Source organism: Anolis sagrei, chromosome 6, assembly GCF_037176765.1.
Source record: "Anolis sagrei isolate rAnoSag1 chromosome 6, rAnoSag1.mat, whole genome shotgun sequence".
NCBI classification, from domain to species: Eukaryota; Metazoa; Chordata; class Lepidosauria; order Squamata; family Dactyloidae; genus Anolis; species Anolis sagrei.
The window spans coordinates 72,382,734-72,405,405 of NC_090026.1; the positions used below are offsets into that span (position 1 = coordinate 72,382,734).

At 36.9% G+C, this 22,672-nt stretch overlaps 1 protein-coding gene across 7 annotated transcripts in view; it reads left to right on the forward strand.

Annotated features, from left to right (window-relative positions):
* PDE1C (phosphodiesterase 1C) overlaps positions 1-22,672 on the forward strand; it is a 389,107-nt gene that overhangs the window by 290,196 nt on the left and 76,239 nt on the right. For all 7 annotated transcript variants that reach the window (XR_009631756.2, XM_060781641.2, XM_060781642.2 and 4 more), the window contains one exon: positions 21,263-21,376. Coding sequence is in view for 6 of the 7 variants with exons in the window: in XM_060781641.2 (XP_060637624.2) it covers positions 21,263-21,376 (114 nt within the window). In the remaining variant the exon portion in view is untranslated. The remainder of the gene's footprint in view (positions 1-21,262; positions 21,377-22,672) is intronic.

Here is a 22,672-nt window from a genome sequence, read left to right on the forward strand (position 1 = left end):
TGGGGAGGATTTACAACAACTCAAGCACTACGTGCTGGAAGTGTAAAAGTAAAGAGGGGTCCTTTTTCCATCTATGGTGGACGTGCGAGAAAGCAAAAAGGTATTGGAGAGTGATACATAAGGAAATCCAGAACATGTTAAAAATACAGCTTCCCCTAAAACCGGAGATACTTCTACTAGGAATGTATGACAAAATACTAGATAAGGATAAAGACAAAATCCTTTTCCTAGCACTGACAGCGGCGAGAATGTGCTACGCAAAAATGTGGAGACAAGAAGAAATTCCGGGCGACAAAGAATGGATAGCGAAAATGCTAGACATCAGGAATTTAGACAAACTCACCTTCTTATTGCTAAAGAATAAGGAAACTAGAAGGAAAGAGACTGACTGGAGCGAAGTTACAGAATACTTGAAAAATAAGAATAAAGAAATAGTAATATGAACTAGATAGATAAAGACTGAAATACAATCAAAGGAGGGAAAGAAAAATATCTGAAGAAAACTGCAGGAATAGAACTGACAAGGAAGATCCCACGACGATACCAGGAGGTCAACATCTTTTTTCTCTTTTATTTTTTTTATTATTTATATTTTTTTTCTCTTTATTTTTGTATGTTTACTTGTTGTACATCTTTTTCGGATTTTTGGTAACTGTTTTTTTTTTTTGGTACCTTTCGACATTCTCTATACCCTGCCCGTCTATATATATGTATATATATATATATATATATATATATATATATACTTTATCTTCTTCTTAAATTTTTCTTTTCTTTTTTTAAATTATTATTATTATTACTTTTTTCTTTCTCTTTCCCTTCTCTTTCTCTTTTTTTTTTATATATATACGAAAATTTCAATAAAGATTATTTACAAAAAAAAAAAAAAAAGAATATATTGGACATTTGCCTCTTTCTTGTCCTATGGTACCTACCTTTTTCTCTGGGATTTCTCAATGGTGATTGACAGAGATTTTAAGAACTCATGAAGTTTTTTTTATTACACCAAATGCCATTAAACTAATTGACCCTGAAGACATGTCTTTAAGTAACTTGACATGAATGTACACTGATGTGTTATACAATGGCCAATTCGCTGGGATATCACACGTCTTGAGATGCGTCACCATCCATCCTTCTCATCTGCGGCTGAGGCAGAAGGGAGCCCTGCCTCCACAGCAGAATAGCCACTGGATGACTGCCCTTATTATTATTTCCATTTTGTGTTGTGGCAGTCTTTAGCCATGGCATGTGTTCTTCCAGTCAGCCATTGACTACAGTGACATCGGTTGGACTGATGGGACTGTGAGGGAGAGAAAAGAGGAGGAATCATCCCTCCTCTCCCCCTCCTTTGCTGAATCACCTTGGAGAACAAGAGGGACCTGGGATTCATGGAATGGCAGTGAAAACTGTCTTGGAACTGGCCAAACAATTTACAAGGGTTCAAAGTCAGGGGGCAAGCCTGTGTTAAGTTGGTCTTGTCCCATGTTACTCTGGATCGACTCTGTGTGGTGTTTGGCTACCACATCTGATCTACAGCCCTTCCGTGTTAAGTAGCCAGCACAGATGTTCTCTAGGTCTAACAAAAGGCTGGTAGTTGGGTGGCTTTCATGTCAATAAGATAGTGAATCAACTCTTGGGTTGACATTTAAAGGAACTATGCAGAGTTTTGGACCTAGAGTTCTGCATTTTGTACAGTCCCTTTATACTAGAGTGTTGCATGGTTTCTGGGCTGTATGGCCATGTTCTAGCAGCATTTTTCCTGATGTTTTGCCTGCACCTGTGGCTGGCATTGTCCGAGTCCCTTTAAGTTCTAGACCAGTGGTTCTCATCCTGGGGTCCCCAGATGTTTTTTGCATACAACTCCCAGAAATCCCAAACAGTTTACCAGCTGTTAGGATTTCTGGGAGTTGAAGGCTAAAAACATCTGGGGACCCCAGGTTGAGAACCACTGTTCTAGACTAAAACTTGCACCCTGCTGCAGGTTCATCACCCTGCCGATGCGGAGACCCTCAGGTGTCAGGGCTTATCAATCCAAAAATAAAAACACTCACTCCTTATTTGTGATGTACACGATTCCCCCTTTTGAGACCATATAGGAGGTGACTGGTTGCATTTTCTCTTTGCCATCTATTGCAATGTATCCATTCTATCTGAGTAGCAAAACTTTCTATTTCCTTGCCATGATTAAACAACACCAAGGAAGTGGAAATAGCTAGGATAATGTAATGTCTAGACCACCTGACGGTGTTCCAAGGATTTTCTTATAGCCCTTTCTTTGAGTGAATGTATTTCTATCTCTGGAACTGTCGAGCAGAGCAATCTCCTCTCAATTAAAGTGAAATAAATAAATAAAAGTGTCATTATGGCGGCTTGGAATAGAGTGGGTAATAATTCCATAAAATCAATTTGTTGTCTGCTCTGAAGATTATGCTGCTACTTTTTTTCTGGCAGAAGCAGATAGAGTATCTCTCTCCAGATGAAATATTGCTCTTAATTAAACAGCACTAATGTAATTTGGTACTGTAGTGGATGAAATGGATGAAGAAATCCATTGGTGTTCAAATAGTTGGTTAAATATCTAATGCCTAGCATCAGCATGTCTCATCTAAACTTGGCAATATATGATCCAAATAGAAAAGTGGTAAGAATATGACATCATCTGTCATGGAGTTACCCTCATTTGACAAAACTTGCTGATTAAGGGGAAATGATCCAAGATGTTGTTAGTTGCACTTAGATTCAATTGAAATGAATATGAAATGTTTGTAGTGATAATTTGAATCCCATTTATCTCAATGGAAACTAAATGCATGCACTAAATATTGATGCAAAACCAAGAGAAGTCACTACTTCCATAAGGATTTATGGTGGCTTTATAGAAATGTTTCATATTTTGGCATTCGTGCTAAATTTTATCTTCACCATGCTTGCTTTCATGAATTTGGTTTAAAATGCTTTTATTTTTGTAAGTTAGTGAAAATCGTTCCATTGAGGATACCATCCAACAAATACGGTAATTAAACAAGAAAAAAAATCAAGACACATAGAAGATACCAGCAAGCAGTACTATCTGGTGTACAGCAATCAATATTTGATTGTCTCATGTCTGCAGTAGCAATTGGCATTTGCTCTCATGGTAGCTGTCTTTTATCTTTATTGTTGTGTTATTGTTAAATGATATTGCACTGTTAAAATTAATATGATTGTTTTCTAAATTGTGTTTTAAATATTTTGTCATCAGTTTTTTTAGCTTTATCTTCCAGTAGACCTGTTGTCTACATTTAGTCCCATGTCTGAGAAAGACAGAAACTAAACTAGAATGTTAGAATGGAGGAAGTGGTATGAATATGTAGAAGCCCTCAGTGTGTTCTTGTGCATGGTTTGTAAATGTGTGCCCCTCCCTCCAAGATTGATGGACTACATGCTTTACTCTTGAGACCTCACATTCAGTTTCCAATCCATTCTGTACCCCCATCCCACCATCCCTGATCATCTTCCAACTCACTTAGTACAATCAGGTCATGTTCAGAGAAGGCAAGATGAGAAATGTTGAGCATGTTGTCATGCAGTTCATCTTCAACAGTTCTACTTATTAAGGTCATGCTATGTCTTTCTCGATCTGGCAAGAAGCCATCTACATTGTTGCAAACTCATAAAATCCTTAGAGTGGGGTAAAAGATTGTAATCTATATGGGCCTGTAGCCAGAGTGGGGGGGGGGGGGGGTTGGTGGTGGTGGTGGTTGTTAAGGATTCAACCCTCTCTCTCGAAATGTTTCAAGTTTTAAAAAACCCTGGTTTACTCATGAATTGGTTAATCAGATAAAATTCATGAGTAAACCAGTTTTTTAAAAAAAACTTGAAACATTTCAGGGGGGACGGGACCTGTAGGCTACTCTGCTAAACAGCTGAAACCAATCAAAGTAGAAAACTGTTCAGGGAGAATTGTTATTTTCTTTGAAACCAGGTTCCTGTAATGTACTATCTTTGCAAAATAATAATAATAAAGATGTTTATTTTATTTGCTAATGTCAAATTTCATTGTTTTGTTTTTTTCATCTATGCTTTGATGGTTTAATTCTTATCTTTACAAACTTTTCATGTTGGTGACACACTTTGTAGACATGCAATGTTTTGCAATATACTTTTTCAATTTTACTGGCAAACAGGAGGTTAAATCAATTCCTTATAAGGGATATGAACACATACATAAACTGTAATAACAAAAACTATGGGGTCACACATTTCTCATGAAAACCTTTGAAACCAAGGTGCTATCATATGCTATGTGTGGAATTAGCATAATGTATTAAAGTATCATATATGTGTGTAACCAGTGTAATTTACATTATTTAAAAATATTTTATTTGTAAGACAACAACATACGTTTCCATGATTTTCCAAGAGGAATATACTACTGCAGAGCTTTGCAGCATAAAAATGTATGCAAGTTGGTATTGCTTATTTCACTTAGGAATTCTTCACATTTACCCCCCCCCCCCAAACTTGTTCCACAGGAGGCATGTGGGACACCCTGTCTTGGAACTGGCCAAACTGTTTACACGGGTTCACCCATCACATTGGTGGAACGGGACAAAGTGGACTGGTGCCCTGTCCCTATCAGACAGGAGAAAGGATGGTAACATGCATTGACCTTTCCCCCATCAGATAGGGAAAATAGGTGAAAAAGAGTTACCCGAAAAACACTTACTTTCCAATCAAGGCCGAAGAAGCGTCTTGTGATGCTTCCTTGCCACTTTGAGGAGCAATGGGGCAGGGCCTGCCGAGTGTCATGTGATGCAAGTGTTTCAAGGGACCAATTTGCCCCAGTGTGATAAGGTACATAGACTCAGAAGTTTCTTATTACATTTGCACAATACACCTACACAGTGTAGCTGACACACAAACATGTTGCAACACATGGTTTGGAAAGCTCTGGTTTAATTTAATAATTAATAAGATTAACACATTTTTCCAGAACAGTGTACCCTGAAGGCCCAGGCACCAGATCCAGGGACGGATCTTGAGGCAAAGGAGCATAGTAAAAGATAGGGGCAATAGGATTGGAACTGTAATACCAGTATGGATAGAGGTTCTGTCAGACCTGTTTACTAAAGGTATCATATAAATGCTTATTTAAAAAATTATAGTAGTGCAAACCACTACTACATTCTTTCTGTCTCCTCTTCCTCCTAATTTTACATCGCATTTCTCCCCAAAGGAGACCAAGATGTCATACCCATTTATACTCACTATTACCCTGTGCAATTATGAGGTTTAGTAGTAGTTTGACTGACCTAAGGTCACCCAGCAAACTTTACAACTAAATGAAAATTGATACCTGGGTCTTCCACACCTGAATACAGCACTCTATTCCCTACATCACACTGACGTTTCACCTAAAATACTCCCTTTTCATTTTTTTTCTTATTAGAAAAAGTAATCATAGGTGTAGTTCATAGAGTGATGCATTGCATTTATGTTTGTTTCTTTTATAACAAGTAAAGCTAAATTGTTAAATTATATAAAATGTCTAGTAGCTTTGCATAGTTTGCACAGCAAAAGAAAAACATGCCTATGTGGGTAGGAACTAATGGGATGGGACAGTGTGCCAAGGGAAATCCCCTACTAATCCCCATGCTTGTTATGGGTTTTTTTTTTTTTAGGATTGACCACACTGAATGAAATGAGAAACTAGGACAAATAAACCTTCTGGCAGCTTTTCACAGCAGAGTTCCCATAAGGATAATTGCGTGGAAGAAAAGTGTACTTCCTCATGTATGCATTCACATACAACATAATTTTTCTTATTTGTTTTCTAGAGAAAAGATATTAGAAAACTCACTATTCTCACATTTTAGTGCATAATGTTTAATCTCACTGGCTCAAGGTTTCAATTTCACTTGATGTTAGCAAATGTGGACTCTGTGATAATGGGGGGGGGGGTATGACACTTTGCTCCCCCAAATGAGAAGTCCCATAAATGATCTTTAGGTGTGATGTCAAAGCTAAAGCTCAGTTATTGAGATGGCATGCTTGCTACCTACCAAGGTGGTGTGAGGCACCTATTTTGTCTGTAGAGGTTCCTATTCCCCCTTTTAACCACATGGTAAAGGAGAACCGGGTCCAAAGTTGGGATGCTGAGCTTTGATATTTGTCCTGTGTCACAGAAAACATCAAAAATTAGGTCAATTTGAATCCAAGAATCTGGTCTTTAACCTAAATTGCTGGAAAAATAGATACAACAAAACAGGCTAGAGGATACATAGCTGAACAGCATTTATTTGCCTGAAAACTACCCAAATGGTTCCATGTAAGGCATTTTTAATCATTGGTCCACCTTAAAAATCACAAAACCCTTGTGAAAAAAATGTAACCCACCTCAATAGGTCTGTTAATGTCATTTCTGTTGTACCAAACCATGATGATCTGGTCTGCAGGGGACTCACAGGGCCAAAAATTGGTCCCCAATAGTCATCTACCCTTACCTTAGTCTCCACATGCACATTTTAACACAAGAACTTATTAAGCAAATATCCTTCACCGTAATCAAAGGAGGAGGATGCACCTCTTCATGGGAAAAGGGATAATACGTCCCTTCTATTCCTCCTCTCAAATAATAGGTTATAGAAGTTAACTCATGTGTACCTTAATTAGTTTGATGTAGAAATATTATTTTTGGAGTGTAAGTGGTTGGAGTCAGCTGATAGCATTACAATGCTATGAACATTTGTTAAAAATGCTTTTTACAATCATTCAAATCCTTGAGTTAATGTATCCTTCCATCAGAAGTCCATAAATAATTTCTATGTCCTATATGCCCCCAGAGCAAATATTATCCAGTTTTAAGTTAAATAGGGAAATGCACTCTTATTTAATTATAAATGAGTAGAATTTTCTTATATTTCTTAAGTACCTCATCATATGTGCCATTGGAATCAGCATGCATTGTATCAAATCTGGCAGTGCCTGGCATGGGGAACCCATGGGCCCATGCCTCGTATTGCCCAGTTCCCCGCACCTCATCCCATGGGGGAAGCACCTGCTGCTTGGCTTTCCCCCGTTGATCCCACTGTAACATGGGAAGCCTACCGTGTTGCTGCCGGAAGTAGCTGTACGTTGAGAGATAGGAGCAAAACTAAAGATGGGTTTAATTTAGTGAAAATTATTTGAAAAATCATGCAACAAGTGTTGCATGGTGCTGCAAACACAATTTTTGAACACAGTGATTTTTTTCTCTTCTTTTTATTTTAAAGAAGGTATTTGGCTTCAAATGGCTTCTGTGCTTTGGGCATGTTGTGCTCTGAGCAATTAGTAATGGCCTATTAAACTTCTATTTTGCTGATAGCTGTATAGAGCTTTCAAGGTTCTCCATATTAAGATTCAAGAGAATAGCTTACAACAGACATTAATGTACAGATCACATAACTATACCATTTTGATTCATGAAGCAAACCTTTGACATTATATAATTATCACTTGCTGTCTGCAAGTATGCCATTGATTGGATGCATCTGATCCTTGGCCTCAGTGGATTTTAGGTATCATGCAAGGGTGTTCAATATGTAGGTATTTAATTTGTTGTGATCACAATTTTTCCCCCAACCAGAGATAGTGATTTGTGCTTGTGGGATTTTCTGCTTCTCATGCCAAAATTACCTTGCTGGCATTTGGCACAATGTGACTTGGAGGTGCCATTTGTAGCTCTGTCCTAGACAGCAGAATTTCTCATGGAAGGCAACTCCCATCAATCCCCTTGATAACATTTGCTGATGATGTTGAGATGCAAAAAGAAAAATAGAAAAAAAGGGCAGAGCTCCTGTCACTTTAATAATTATACAGAAGAGGAGATTTTAGCAGAGCTTACATGATAATTTAAACTGTTTTGATGAATGTGCAATAACTCCACATTCTCTTGTACCTGCTTATTCTGTTTGTGTTCAGTTCTACAATATTTATTAATTATTAGATTTCGGACTTATCTCTCATTTCAAACACATAACATAACAATAACCAAAAATACTCCTTTGTTATACGTATGTCTAAAAGAGTGGCCTGTTTAGATGTAAGTCAACTATGAGAATTGTGGGGAGAATTATAACAGAGGTCCAGTTTTTAAAAAAAGTTGGAAAAATTATGCATTTAGTGTTAGCAATGCTGGTAAATAAGCATTTACAAGAAAATCAATATACTTTTTCTGGTTCTGTGGAGCTGTTTATTAATGAATATTTCAAACAGAGAAATGAGGTAGTGAACAGCTGAATGGCCAAAACCAGAAACCTCGTTTGTGAAGTTAACTGATAACTGAGAAGCAAACATAAGACCTATCCAGCCAGTTTTTAACCATGAATTTTAAACTCATGTCCTCTGTTTAATCCGTTTTGTTTATTTTAATATGTATTTTATAGATATATGTTTTAATATTACCTTTTATAGAAATATGTTTTAATATGTGTATTTGTGGTATTTTAAAAATGTTCATATGTTGTGATTTATTCTGCAATCCTCCTCGAACCACAAGGAGAGATAGGTAAGAAATAAAATTGTTGTTGTTGTTGTTGTTGTTGTTGTTGTTGTTGTTAAAAGCCGGGGAAGCCAGTATGGACTATGATTCTAGAGACCATGATTCAAATCTCTGTTCAGTCATGAAAACTCATTGGGCAACCGTGGAGTTAAATTTTTCTGCCCCAGGGTAAGGTAAAGGCAAAGCTACTCTGAAAAAATTCTGTCAAGAAAACTCCTTGATAGATTTGCCTTAGGGTTGCTGTGAGTCATAAATTACTTGGAGGCAAAAAATAACAAGAGACAATAATAAAAAGGACTCCTGCCTTCAATGGTTGCACAGAGGGTTTTCCAGCACCGAAGAAAAAAATAACTGACTTGCCCAGGGACATGGTACTGAGCAAGAGTGATTCAGTACTACCTTTGGAAGCTACGCTACAGGATGATTCAGAACCAGATACACAACACACACACACTCACATACCACTAAACCCTTAAGGTCTACCTCTGCTAGGTGTCCCGGAATAGTTTGATGGTACTGTAAGACACTCAGAATTTCAGCAGAACTAAGAAGACCGCATTCCTCATATCTACTAAAAAGATTCCATTTGTCTAAAAACCCTTTTCTATTTTAGTCAATTTCTAAGCTGAATAGGGGTACACATTGAAGCATTTTTGTTTTTCATTACTGGAAGGTGGTTAAAACACACAATTATGCATTAACAACACATTATAAAACTTTTACAGAATATCCTTCTTATTATACCTGAAGTACTGTTTTTCAACTAATTTCACTTTACTACTATTGAATTTACTTCTTCACTGAATCCTATGGAAGCAGTCACTTACCAATAGATATTGCAGATTTACTTGTACTTTCTTTAAAGATTCATGCTTCAAGGCAGAAATTGGACCTCCATCCAGCAGAGTACCTTGTGTTTGCCTAGGAAACTCTACAAGGTTAATTGGAGTAAGGTATTTTTCAACAGTGAATTGCATAGTGTGAAAATGTAACTTTTGGTCTGGTTCACCAGTAGTAACAACTAAAAAGCTATTGGAAAGGATGGCTGATGGGCTTAGTGTTGTGGCTCGATCTGTGTATCTGTTTGGAAGCAAGTTTACTTGATTGTCTTGCTTGACTTTTGTGGTGTACGACATGAAAAGGGAGTGACTTAGCTTATATGACATAGCTTATATATTGAATCCTAAATGCAAACTACAAAACTTGCTGAAACTTTAGTTGATCATGTTTTGATTGAGCAGCTAATGTAATAAAGGATACCCTATCTATAAAACATCTGCATCACCAGGATTGATTGTTGGTCAATGACGGACAGTCTGAACAAATCCAAATTATGCAAGGAAAATGTAGCAGTATAGAACCACAAATATACCTGTGTTTTCCTATTTATCTTTTCTTTGAATATTTCATAGAGATCTGAATGTCTGTCTTTTGAAATATTGATGTCTGTTAGTTTAGGAGAAGATACTAGATCAAAGCCTGATTCAGAGAAAATATTTCTCTTTGCAAACACGTCACTTCAAACTCTTGATAAGAAAAGACAAAAAAGAAGAAAGTATAAAAAGGCCTGGGATGACTTGTTTTAGTCCATAAGAGGAAAAGTTGCATAAGGGTTTCTTTTACTTAATTAATCTCACAACAAATGTTAATAATATTATTAAAATATACTATATATTTGCTTTGAAGGGAGAGGGTGGCAGAGTTTTGAGTGAGCACAGATTTTTACTGACAGAGAGTTTTGGGGCAGGTGATTCTACATCTATTTGGCCAGAAGGGTCAAAGTAGACTCCTGTGGGCTTGTGTTGGATTGAGAACACAAGTGTTCTACTCTCTGAAGTCAGAGTAGTTTAGCTGGTAGTGAACTCTGTTAAGAGGGTGGCTATTTACTCTGGGGACAACTGGGTTTGGTTCGTCTAAGGGACTCACTGCTACTGGACCAGGATAGAGTGAGGGATCTAGCTCACGTTTAAGTTCAGAAACCTATTCTAGTAACCACTAAGATTATTGTGTTCTGGAACCATTTAAGCTTGTGTGCCTTGTTAAGAAGACAGTTGTTTGTTTCAAATATCTTAATAAACTTATTCTCTATTTCACTGTTTAAACAGCCTCAGCAGTGATTCATTCTATTAGGACATTTCCAGTGAATTTTAACATCCTTTCAATTCAGTCACTTTGAAGAGAGCCAAAGGGAGGGTTGGTGGATAAGAAGATTTACCTCAGGGACAACAACATCTTTAGTATTCCCAAAACTTCTTTGGGTGGTGGCAGCAACTACAATCAGTCTATATACATTACCTCATCAATCTAAACGCTCCGTACCAAGAAACATATCCAATCAGATTGGTAGTTGTGGGATTTGTAGTATTTTGAGATCTCTTCCCCCGTATGTGTGATCTTTTCGTTATAATTGATGAACAGTGGTGGGATATATTAGAGAAAATAATAATCCCCGGGATCAGTATGATGATTATGTTATAATTGGTGGCAGCGCCGGGATCCATCTCATTATTTTCTTTATAGGGCTCCATGAGAAACTTCAAAAAAGGACTCCAAGGCTGAAAAAGTTTGAGAACCCCTACAATAGGGGATGTTCACAGATAGGAAGTCTAGCTGTGGATGCTAAATATTAATCATCTCTAGAATTTGGGCCAAGATAGTTACACACTTATAATTTGGGCCAAAATACATGAATGGCACCTACCATGCACATGTTAAAAGAAAGGTAAAATGCAGCATAAATGGGATCAGGGAATTGGCAAGACTGCAGTACGTTGGGAAGATGTGTTTAATTCTTTTTCTCCAGCTCCATCTCTGATGCAAATCACACACACACACACACAACACCATACTACACTGCACTTTCTATTCACAAAGTAGTATATCCCCAGCAGGAAATGAAGTTTCTAAAAACTTTCAGGAGCATAATTTAAAGTTTTGGCTTATAGTGGTAAAATTAATAAATTCCTTTCCAGTTGCTAGCAGTTCCAGCAGAGCTGCAGTCTTTGAAGAGCTATTTTCAGATATTTCCTCAAAGAACTTATTGCTTGAAATCTGTTTCAACTTGCTATATATTAAATTGCCAGCAGTGTGGAGCAGGGTGTGATGCAGGAGCAAAAATTTCATTTAGGCAGCAGTGGGCTCAAGACAGCCACAACTAATTTTTATTATTGGTTGTTGCTGACAGGGACAGCATCTGGAAAGCAACTAAACTGAGGAAGGAGGCATTGAGATGGCAGATGAGTAAGTGTAAATTGGTGCATATTTGGGCAAAACAACATAACACCGATGGAATCTGAACTGGCAAAGGATCTTGGTTAAAATTAGAAAAGATAATGTTTTAAAAAATAATTATAAAAATAAATATAAAAACTAGACAAGGAATCAAAAGTATACTGTTTTTATACAAAGCTATAGTGTGATCATACTAAATTAAAATAATAATAATAATAATAATAATAATAATAATAATAAATTTTATTTATAACCCGCTACCATCTCCCCAAAGGGGACTCGGGGTGGCTAACCCCAAAAATAATATAGCATAATGAGACACAAAACAACAGAAAAATTACATCACAACAAAATACATAAAATAACAAAATAAAATAAACAGTGCAAAATAACATAATAAAAGTCAAAGACAAAGGGCATACTAAATTGGAGTTTCACTTACTCCACACTCCCAAAAAATCCTAATAATTTTTATTATTGCACTGGTCACTAGAATACACCTCAATTAAAAAGAAGAACCCTAGAGCAATTACGGTAATTAAAAACACAGTCTACCTCAAATTCCAAGATATCTATTTGGAGATTATTTTTAGTTCTGGTTTGCAGTCATTTGCAGAAGGCACTGAAAGAACAGTTGGAATTACAATTCACTGATTGAACTGTATGTGATTATTTGTCTCCAATGGCTTTGCAAATTTAAAACTAGATGCCCATTCGAGCACATAGCTATCACTTAAAGATGTCTTGGAATAATAGACTAGATAACCCTTCAGTCTGATTCAGATTCATGGTTCTTCTGACCATGGGCGATGGCTTGTACATTGAACTACTTCTGCACCAAGTAAATAAACTTCAGTTTTAGTTCAAAACATGGCAATCAGGTTGGTCACAGAAACATCCAGGAGTGAAAATATTACACTGATATTAAAATCTCCTCCTCCTCCCTCCTTCAGGACCCACTGAATTTGAGCAGTGGATGTGCTGCCACCAAGTCGACTGTTTACTCAACTTGGCCTCTCTTTCTGGAGCAGAAGGAGTGCAATTCTAACAGAGCTAGGCACTTCTCGAGGTCACCCTTCCCTTGGAGTAGGTGGTGCTGAAGACAAATAAATCAATAAGTCTTTCTCTTTCACACTCTTTTCTAATATGCCTCCTTCTTGCAACTGTAATGCGCACACTAATTTTCATCATGTAATTTGGGCAAAAAGGTTGTGCATTAGAATCGCGTAAATACAGTATGTGCTGAATTTGGCAGTGCTTATCTGGATTAGCCTTGTCCTTTGTAATTTTTGCTTGTTGATCTCTCACATCTGCTCTCAAGGGAAAGAGAGAAGAAAAGAGCTTGGGTATAATCCAGCTGCACTGCAGGAATGTAGGACTGGCCTGCCAAGTGCCTGAATCTTATTGTTAGCAGGCAGACCCAAGAAACAAACAGCAGCAAAGTGGCTACAGCTAGAAATGCGAAAGTCTATTCCACCCTGTCCCGTTTAGGATAATGTCTGTATTTGGTTCACATATCCTCCTGAGTTGACATATGTTCTTATGGATACTAAGAAGCTCCAAAACTCTTTCAGTGTTTGAATCCATATGCAAGGAAGCTCCATTAATTAAAAATGAATGATTTAGGTCTTCTCCTGTGTTTAGTTGTTTTGTCATTAAAGAGGCTGAACTAATTTTGAAATGAGTAAATCTAGCAAACTTAATTTCAGTCAGATTTTTTTCCACAGTTAGATTGCATTATTTTGCTATTTGTTTCAGATGGTGCAAACATATGTATATGTATTTATATGCACTTTTTTTAAAGAAAAGTTGAAATTTTTTTATCATAGTTTATAAAAATGTCTGTACTCCTAAGCAATTTTTGACTGAAGGTAGCGTGTTGGTGTGCATTTTAAAAATGTATGCATATTTTGTATGATTTACCTGAAATATACCCATTTTTTTGTTTTTCTGTGAACTGTATCACAGATTTAAGAAAAATGTGGATCCTGAATACATTATGCTTTGTATTCAGTTTCAGGAAGATTGAATTTGGATTAGTATGTTTGAATTGAAGTGCAGACTGAACACAATCTTTTAGTCTTTTCTTCTGTCACAAATGTCATTTAATGTATAGGACATTGTAGTGGTTCTATAGCACAGTTAACTCTAAACGGGCAAATCAGATACTGAATTAATACTGAGATCTGTCAACAGAACCACAATGTGGTGTTGGGACTTATTATTATTATACTACATTTATACCCCACCCTCCTCACCCCAGTGGGGGACTCAGGGTGGCTTACAATCCATGGTATACAATGCCGCATTACACATATAATAAGAAGCATAACATATGAATTTAAACAATTTAAATGTCTATTTAAGTATACAATAATAAACATGAGATGATAATTCAAATATAAATACAATAACAAGCTTAGAAGTAATACAAATAGAAATGCAATAAAAAAACTTAAAAGTAAACATACAATAATTCAAATATAAATACAAAAAAGAGCTTAAAAGTAAACATTGAATCCCAACCAAAGTGGGTTGATGGAAAAAGTGGTCTGAAGCAACAGGAGAGGCAGGGGAACCCCAAAAACGAGCACTCGCACAGGTGTTCCAATGTCCAAATGATGGGCAGCGTGGCTATGGAGGCACCCGGCGCAGACTTGGAACCCCAGAGGTGAATTCCCTTTATTGGAAGTTTCTAGGAGAAGCAATTTGGTGTTTTTTTTACATAGTTCATATTGATGACATAAAAATACGCACCCGATTTTGGAGAACATCTACACTGACCACTTAATGCAAAAGAGTCCCCAGATCAACCCCGTGGAGGCCAAACACCATATGGAGTTGATCAGGATAACACAGGATTCTGAGGTGGGACCAGCTGCAACTACCTCCTCCAGGAATTCATTTGCACTACCATCCTGTGTTTCTTGGGCTCGGGCAGCCTGGGAACATTCTCCATGTTGCAGCTGCTTCCAGAGTGACCAAGTGATCAAGGAAAGGAGGGGGAGACAAGGGTCGATTCCTCCTCTTCCCTTCCCTCGTGCCTCCATTGCTGTGGTTGAAGTCACTGCAGGCAACAAGCAATTGGCATGACCCAAGTCACACCCAGAGATTGCCAGGATACAAAGAACAGGAGGAGAAAGCAAACGTGTCCATTCATCAACACTGAGTCAGGACTTCCTCCTCTCTCCACAGAGGCCAGGGGGTGGCAGCTGTGAAAACCATACTGGATCTGATTTGGTGCACACCATGCTGGACTGGCCCAGGATAATGGGTTGGTATAGATCTGGCCCTAATTGGACCTACAGAACCAAATTTGATGGGGCTTAACCTTTTTCTCAAGTAGCCTTGCTTGTCATTTTGACTAAAGTCATTTTGTTAACCTATTCCCACATTCTATGTATAGACGTTGATTGCACCAGTAGCTGAATCTTTCTTCAGTACGAATGATGGAGCATAGTTTCCACCATGGTTGAGGATAACAGACCACTTGGCTTGCGAGTTTGTATAGATCAGACGGTGTAATACATAGCTGTGTCTTGCAGCAGATGTGACTTTTCCTTGGGAGGAAAAACCAGGTGGGGTGCAAAGCAAGAAACCTGAAGCAAACTGTTGTCTAACTATAATAATGCATTTATTCTGTATCTCTGAAGAAATCCAGACCATACCTTTTGTTCAATTACTGCTGTTTTTCTGTACTTTCTTGTGGACCTTGTTGGAAATAGCGATCTTCCAAGCCTTCACTATTTGTTTGTACATATTTGCTAACCTGTATTGTAAGTATATATTGATTTGCCAGTTTGACTGACCTCTTTGGTGTGAGAGGGGCTACAAACATGTGATTGTACTAAGCATGTTCAAGCTCAATACTCCATTTTTATCAGTATGCTTTTGGACTTCAGTGTTAGCAGTTCGCTTTAGACCTCAGTGGGGGTGGATGCAGTATGCTTTTGGACTTCAATGGAAGCAGATGTCATTTGGACTTATAGATGAGCAGTTTATTATATGTTTGCTTTGAGAAGCAGTGAGTATAGTTATACAGTTTGGATTTTCATAAGATATATACTTAAAGACTTTAGACTATGGACTGTCAATTAAAAATGATGCCCTGTGTTCTCAACATAGAGAAACTACATCCTATCTAAAACTGAACTTAATAAGAAATGTGCCTGTATGGTGAATTGATATAAGATGTTTGTGAGTAAACAAGATATTTTACTTTTTAAAGAAGATTTTATTTTTTGTCCCTAACTGCATATTTTAAACTGAGAGGTTTTGAGGGAGAGTACTGTATATGTTTTGGGCGGCTGCAATTTCAACTTCATCTTCAAAGAAACATTTTTAAAACTCTGCTAGCCAAATATATGTTTTTTGTACAGTAGCATGTCTTTGTCCCTGGCAGTTCAAAGACACGGTTTATCAGTTTAACAGGTGAGTTACATGTGTGACATTACATGAATGCTTGTGAACATCACTTTTTCAAAGGGTTGACTACTAACAAGGTCATGCCTTTCCTTGACTACTGGTTTTCAAAAGGTGGTCTCCAGATGTTCATGGAGATTCACATTTGATGAAAGAATATGACATCATTTTTCCTTTTCAAAAAGGTTATGAATGCCATTTTCCCCTAAAAGACCTTTCACTATAAATCAGATGGTATTTACTCTCAAGGGACTACTGTGATATTTTCATAGTTTTACGGTATTAGTGAAAACATGTGACAAAAAGAGAGCGAGGAAGGAGAAGGAAGGGAGGAAACGCCCATTGGAAGTATCTTTACACATGCTTATATTATTGTTGTTTATTTGCAATGCATGGGGAATCTACATGTCTATTTTATCTCTCTCTATTAGTTCTGTAATGTGGGTTTGTTGATATTGGTGACACAATATCTGCTTGGTAAGTACCATGGCTAGACATATATTTGAACTTGGGTCCATCAGTTTAACAGGGTTCTGTCAAATCAGTTGCAACTTTAAAATGGTGTGAAGGTGGAAACATGGTGAAATTAAAAATGGAACATTGATTGTGCCTATATACAAATCCATGTCAGGATTTAAGGAAGTAGATTATGACAACCTTGTTTGTAACACAAATCATATTTAAATGTGCTAAAAAGGTCTTGTTGGGTTCATGGACATTGTTTCATAGTTCTCTGTGACCTCCATCTGGGAGTTTCCAAGAGCAGTTTGTGGCATGGCTGTTTGAAAGGAAATATGAAGGTTGCAATGACCCTCAAGGGAGTGACCTTGCAAATCACCTAGTAATCTGAGTATATAATACTGCTCATACAGGATCCATTGATCAAATAAGTTGCCTTCTACCTTTTGTTTTGCATGAAAGGAAGTGTATGTGGAAAGACCTGTCATTAGATAGACCTTCTCAGTCCTTTGATCAAACTCATACTGTTAGTGCTTAACCACAGAGAAGCTTTATCCATTTGCTTCACTTAACTCAAAAAAGAGATAGGAAAAAATGAGATTCTGGGAATTGGTGTCCAAAAAGGTAACTGAAAGTAGGTTTCAGTAACTTTTTTACTGAAATGCAGCAGAAAAGTGAATTGATATGTAAGAATTGCTATCAATAAAATGTATGGCTTCTTCTGAATGGCTTCCCTCATGCTTTAAAAGCATTTATCACATAAAAATGAAGGAAATGATGGACTCAGGGAAGGCACGTTTGCACCAGCATCCCTCCTAGAAAAATCTTATTGGTGTTTTGAATAATAAATAGTGAGAATAAGCAAGCAAAATGCACTGTTTTGTTTTAGAGCTCTTCTTTTTTACAAGGTGATTGATGTACTGGGCACTGCCTCTAGTCTTCTTTGATAGATGTGAGTGCCTCAGAGCTATTCATCCTGCCTTTCTTGTATGTGAATTCTAAACACTCTGCAGAACAAATCTGCCAGAAGGCTTTTTGCCAATTACAAAAAGGAAGGCATCCAAATACAAACAATGTCTCTATTTATGTTTTAGTTCTGTCAAGCTGTTTATAATATTTATTATATTCCTGTTGTTCTGAGGAGTGTTCTCTGTGTAGAGACAATGGATGTTCAAAATACCTTGAGAAACATGTAAAGCTATTTGTTAATCCTTATGTACTTTTTGACTTTGGGATTTGAGGCTAAGAATGCCTAATGTAATTGTGCTTTTTAAATGAAATTGTATAGCAACCTATTATGCCATTTTGGTGTAACAAATATTTTTTACTTGTTACTTCTAAAACTTTTGGAAGCACTAAGTTAAGAAATGGGGATTCTGGGACATTTTCCTATTTTGGAAATATTTTTTTATATAAAAAAGAGTCAATAACAAAAGTGCAATGGATTACTATTTTAAAAACAGATTTATTTATTTATTTATACCCTGCCCTTCTCGCCCTGAAGGGGACTCAGAGCAGATTACGAGTAGGCAACAATCCGATGTCACACATGCATACAAACAAAATAAACGAATACATTAAAAACTAAAACATTAAAAACATCTCAACAATAGAACCAATTATTAAAACCACGGAATCCAAAATCATAGTCCAAAGCCATTTCAGTCGATTTGCACTATTCCGTATTCACTTTTACAAGGGTTACAAATATGTGGAGAAATGTGTTGTTGTCGAGTGCCCTCAAGTCGTCTCCAACTACGATGGATCTACCTATCACAGGTTTTCTTGGCAAGATCTGAACAGTGAGGGTCTCCTTTGCCTTAAGAAGTTAGCATCTGTGATAACACATTTTTAAAAAAGTAACAGCTAATGCTAACACGGGTTGTGACAAATATCCTAAAGGCATCAAATCCTATATGATCTTGGAAACTTCGTAGTGTCAGTATGAATGGGAGATTGTCAATGAAATAGGCTATAGGTGTAGGCTATATTTCAGAAGAGGGTACAAGCAAACCACCTCTGAGTATTCTTTGGCTAAGGAAACTGTCAATTCATGGGGTTTCCCTAAATTGACAGTTGACATGAAGGCATACACACACTCAAGGTCAGAGTATCACTTTTTTTAAATAACATCAAAATCTCTACTTTTATCTCATTGGTGTTTGATATTGGTTATCTGGACAAAGACTTAGTGGTGGTGGTAGTAAAAAGCAAATATGACTATTAGATGTTATATTTCTGAAATGGAATGCAGTAGAGCCTTGCTTATCTGACCTTCACTCATCCAATATTTTGTATTATCCAACACAGTCTGCCTCCCACCCGGATCCACAGCTGTTTCAATATATTGCGATATTTTGGTGCTAAATTTGTAAAGACAGTAATTACTACATAATGTTACCATGTATTGAACTGCTTTTTCTGTCAGTTTGTTGTAAAACATGATGTTTTGGTGCTTAATTTGTAAAATCATAATGTAATTTTACGTTTAATAGGCTTTTCCTTAATCCCTCCTTATTATCCAACATTTTCACTTATCCAACATTCTGCCGGCCTGTTTATGTTGGATAAACAAGACTCTACTGTAATACATGGAAGAAGGGATTGATGAATGAATAAGGCTTTCTGGTATCATTCATGTCTTGATATACAATTCTTGTTTACCAAGGGTGTTTTTTTTTTAGTAATGAAATATGTGAAGTGTAAGCAGCTGCTTCTTTCTTTAGGTGTTTGCTAAGCAAAAGATGGTGGTTCACTTCATTTCTGTTCCTTATTGAGGACAGATAATAATTTGAAAAATTCTAAGTGGATTTTAAATATTGTATTAGTGAAAGAATACATACAACTCAATGAAAAATCCCATCACATGACATCAGTCTACTTCCAGTGGTCTCCGTGCCTCAAGTGAAGTTGAAGTGTCATAAGAGACAGTACTGGCAATACAAGAGGCTACCTGTGTTGCATAGGAAACAATGGGAGGAAGCCAAGTGACGATGCTCCCCCCACCATGGGATGAGGTGAGGGACAAAGTGGCCAAAGCGGGGTGCAGGGTAACAGGTTACCCCAATGCACAGTTGAAGGATTCTTTGGAGTGACTGTTGGAGACTTTCTAGGATGTCTCCAAGACTGCCTCCTCCCACCTGTTCTTCACCTCTTAAACAGCACATAGCATTATACAGATCAGCAGAAGAGCCCTCTTGGTGTGGGGAAAATAACTAAACTGCTCAGTATTTGTTGCTTGAACCGATACCCCAGGATTGCTGCATTGTCAATTTTCCTGTCTTACCACTAACTTTTACACACTTTCCCCACCTTCATGAACCTACCCCTAAATACGTGATGCCACATTACACATTTCTTTCTTCTTCTGAAGTACTTGTGTGTGGTGTCATTTTTAGGTCATAAAGTATGCCACTAATGTCATCAATTTTGTTTAGACACTGGATTCTTTTAATTGTTTATTTCCCTTCTTTTGATTGTTCTTTTTTCCAGTCCTAACTTGTAATTCCTATTGTACTAGTCTTCTCCTTCACTCCCTAGACTCTTTCTTTCATAATTTCTTCCTTTTTCCTTCCTCAAAAATTCCTAAACATCACCTTTCTCCCCCTTCCTCTTCTCCACTCTCCACATTTCTCTTTTTCTCCATTTTGTCATCTCTTGATTTTATTCATCTTCCCTTTCTTTCCATAGTCCCATTTCCCTCTCTTGTTATCCTTTTTCCTCTTCCAAGTTTTTCAGTTAAATTTATTTTCTCTCTCCAGTCTCTTTTTTCCCATCCTCCTTTTCTTTCTAAACTCACTTCTCCAAATTATATCAACCACCTTCCTTCTTCTTCCCTCTTCCTCTGTTTTGCTATTCCACTTCTTAGCCTCATCTCCAAAGAAAACTTTGAGACTGGGATATATTAGATTTTCAACATTTCTCCTACATGTTCTTAAAAATAATTGAGAAATATCATTCCCCTCATATTTAATGTAGATTGTGGGAAACTTAATTGCCAACCAGATACATATTTTTATTACGTTTATCTTTTTAAAATTGAATGACATACACAAGGTTCCTGTGATTGATGTTTAATATATCACAATTAATAACTACTAGGACCTGACTCTCTAACATCATCAATGGCTGCCTGGTGTAATATCACCAGAGGCTTCCATTTGAAACATCACCAGGAGCCATCTCTAAATTTCAGGTTTGGCTCAAAAAACTCAGAACCCTTGGTGCTTTTTGTGCAGTTTGTCCAATAGTACCTTGATACTCCCATTTCTGATTTCAAAAGAAAGACAGATTTTTCTCCATACCTATTCAGATTCGACATACCTATTAAAATGACATATGAAAAGAATAAAAATGTTTTATGAAAGCTAACCCTTAGTCAGGATGGCAGGATGGCAGGGAAGCAGTTTGTGTAAGGATGTTGATTAATCCCCACTAGTCAACATCAGTATGTGTGCCCAGATAATGCTCTTTATGAATTGTTGCCTACTGATATATATTGTATACTAGCCTGTGTATAATTCTTGCAACTGTACATTGAGAGGAAGAAAAAGATTTACTGTGGGACATTAATTTGAATTCCTTGGAATTCTATAAATGAATCTGGTTCTTTTTTCCTTCCCTTAGGTTACGATCCTTGGTAAAGCAACTTGAGAGAGGAGAGGCATCTGTTGTTGATTTAAAAAAGAACTTGGAATATGCAGCTACTGTCCTTGAATCAGTGTACATTGATGAAACCAGGTAAAGCAATTTCAATATATTTTCAAAGGAAAAGTAACTTTATTACTCACCTCTTATTTTGATTTAGAATTCGCTGAACAACTATATTCATTCAGATTTTCTAGAGAAAGAATCATAGAATAAAAGTAATTGTTAGTCCCAACTAGAACAGACCCACTGAATGAATGGAACTTGTTAAATCAGCATTTATGAAAGTCGCAGTGATTCAACTGATCTACTCTAGTTGGGATTAGCTACTGGATTTAGCCACACATATGTGAAATATGAAGGAATTAAAACATAAGCTCCCCCCCCCCCCCATGAGAGTATGGTAAGCTTCCCATACATTTTCACTGCAGTTGTCTCAGTTGCTCTGAAGCTCTTACATAGTTTATTTATGAAATCTAGACTTTCAATCCCAAAATGGTATGAAATGGTAAATATTACCCTGAAATCCCATCTGCCCAGCTTTGTCAGCATCGCAAAATGGCTGAGTAAATGGAATGAAATTATTTCAGAGTTATTGGGAATATCTGTTATCTGTTCAATTCTTAGTGGTTTGGTCACTTTAGAAACAAGATACAAACTTCTGTTTCCTGTACAAACCTTGAAAAAACCTGACTTTGGATGCTACAACCAGTAGTGCTGGAAGAGGCAAATGTGAGTCAAGTTTCTGCCCTTGGTCACAATGAGGACCACATCAGTTAACAAACAAACAAACAACAAAAAGAGGAACAGATGGAAGTCCATTTCTGGTTTTGAAAAAAAAATGTGTAATTTCTGGCATTACTAAGAGGGAGGGAACTCTACAAACTTATTTGTATTTGAATTACCTCCAAAAGACTCACTGGAAAGGCAGTTCATATTCCTACACTTTTTAATGTGAAAAAGAAAAAATTCAAGGAATCCGGAGAGAATGACCTTCTTCCTCCCCAAAAGACTCCAGAGACTTCATTTATTTGCGCACTGTATTCCCCTCTGTCGTAGTGGAAGTGTCAGTTTAATGCTGATCATTTTATTATATCTTTATTTCATGTTATACCAACTCTTTCCTCTCTTTCCAATTTGTGGGAGTTTTTAAATATGTAATTATTATTCTGATCCCTTTTGATAGTATATAAGTGGAATGAACACTAGTCTTCAACTTCCACTGATTGTCCATTTTTTAATTGGGGAAAAGTGCATGGAAAACTATTCCATATAAAATTTGATAATTATGAGGTTGCCTTTTGAAAATATGCAAGCTAGGTTCTTGCAGTGTTACAGATGTAATTGCAAATAATGGTAGGAAAACGATGTATGTAAATAATTGTAGAA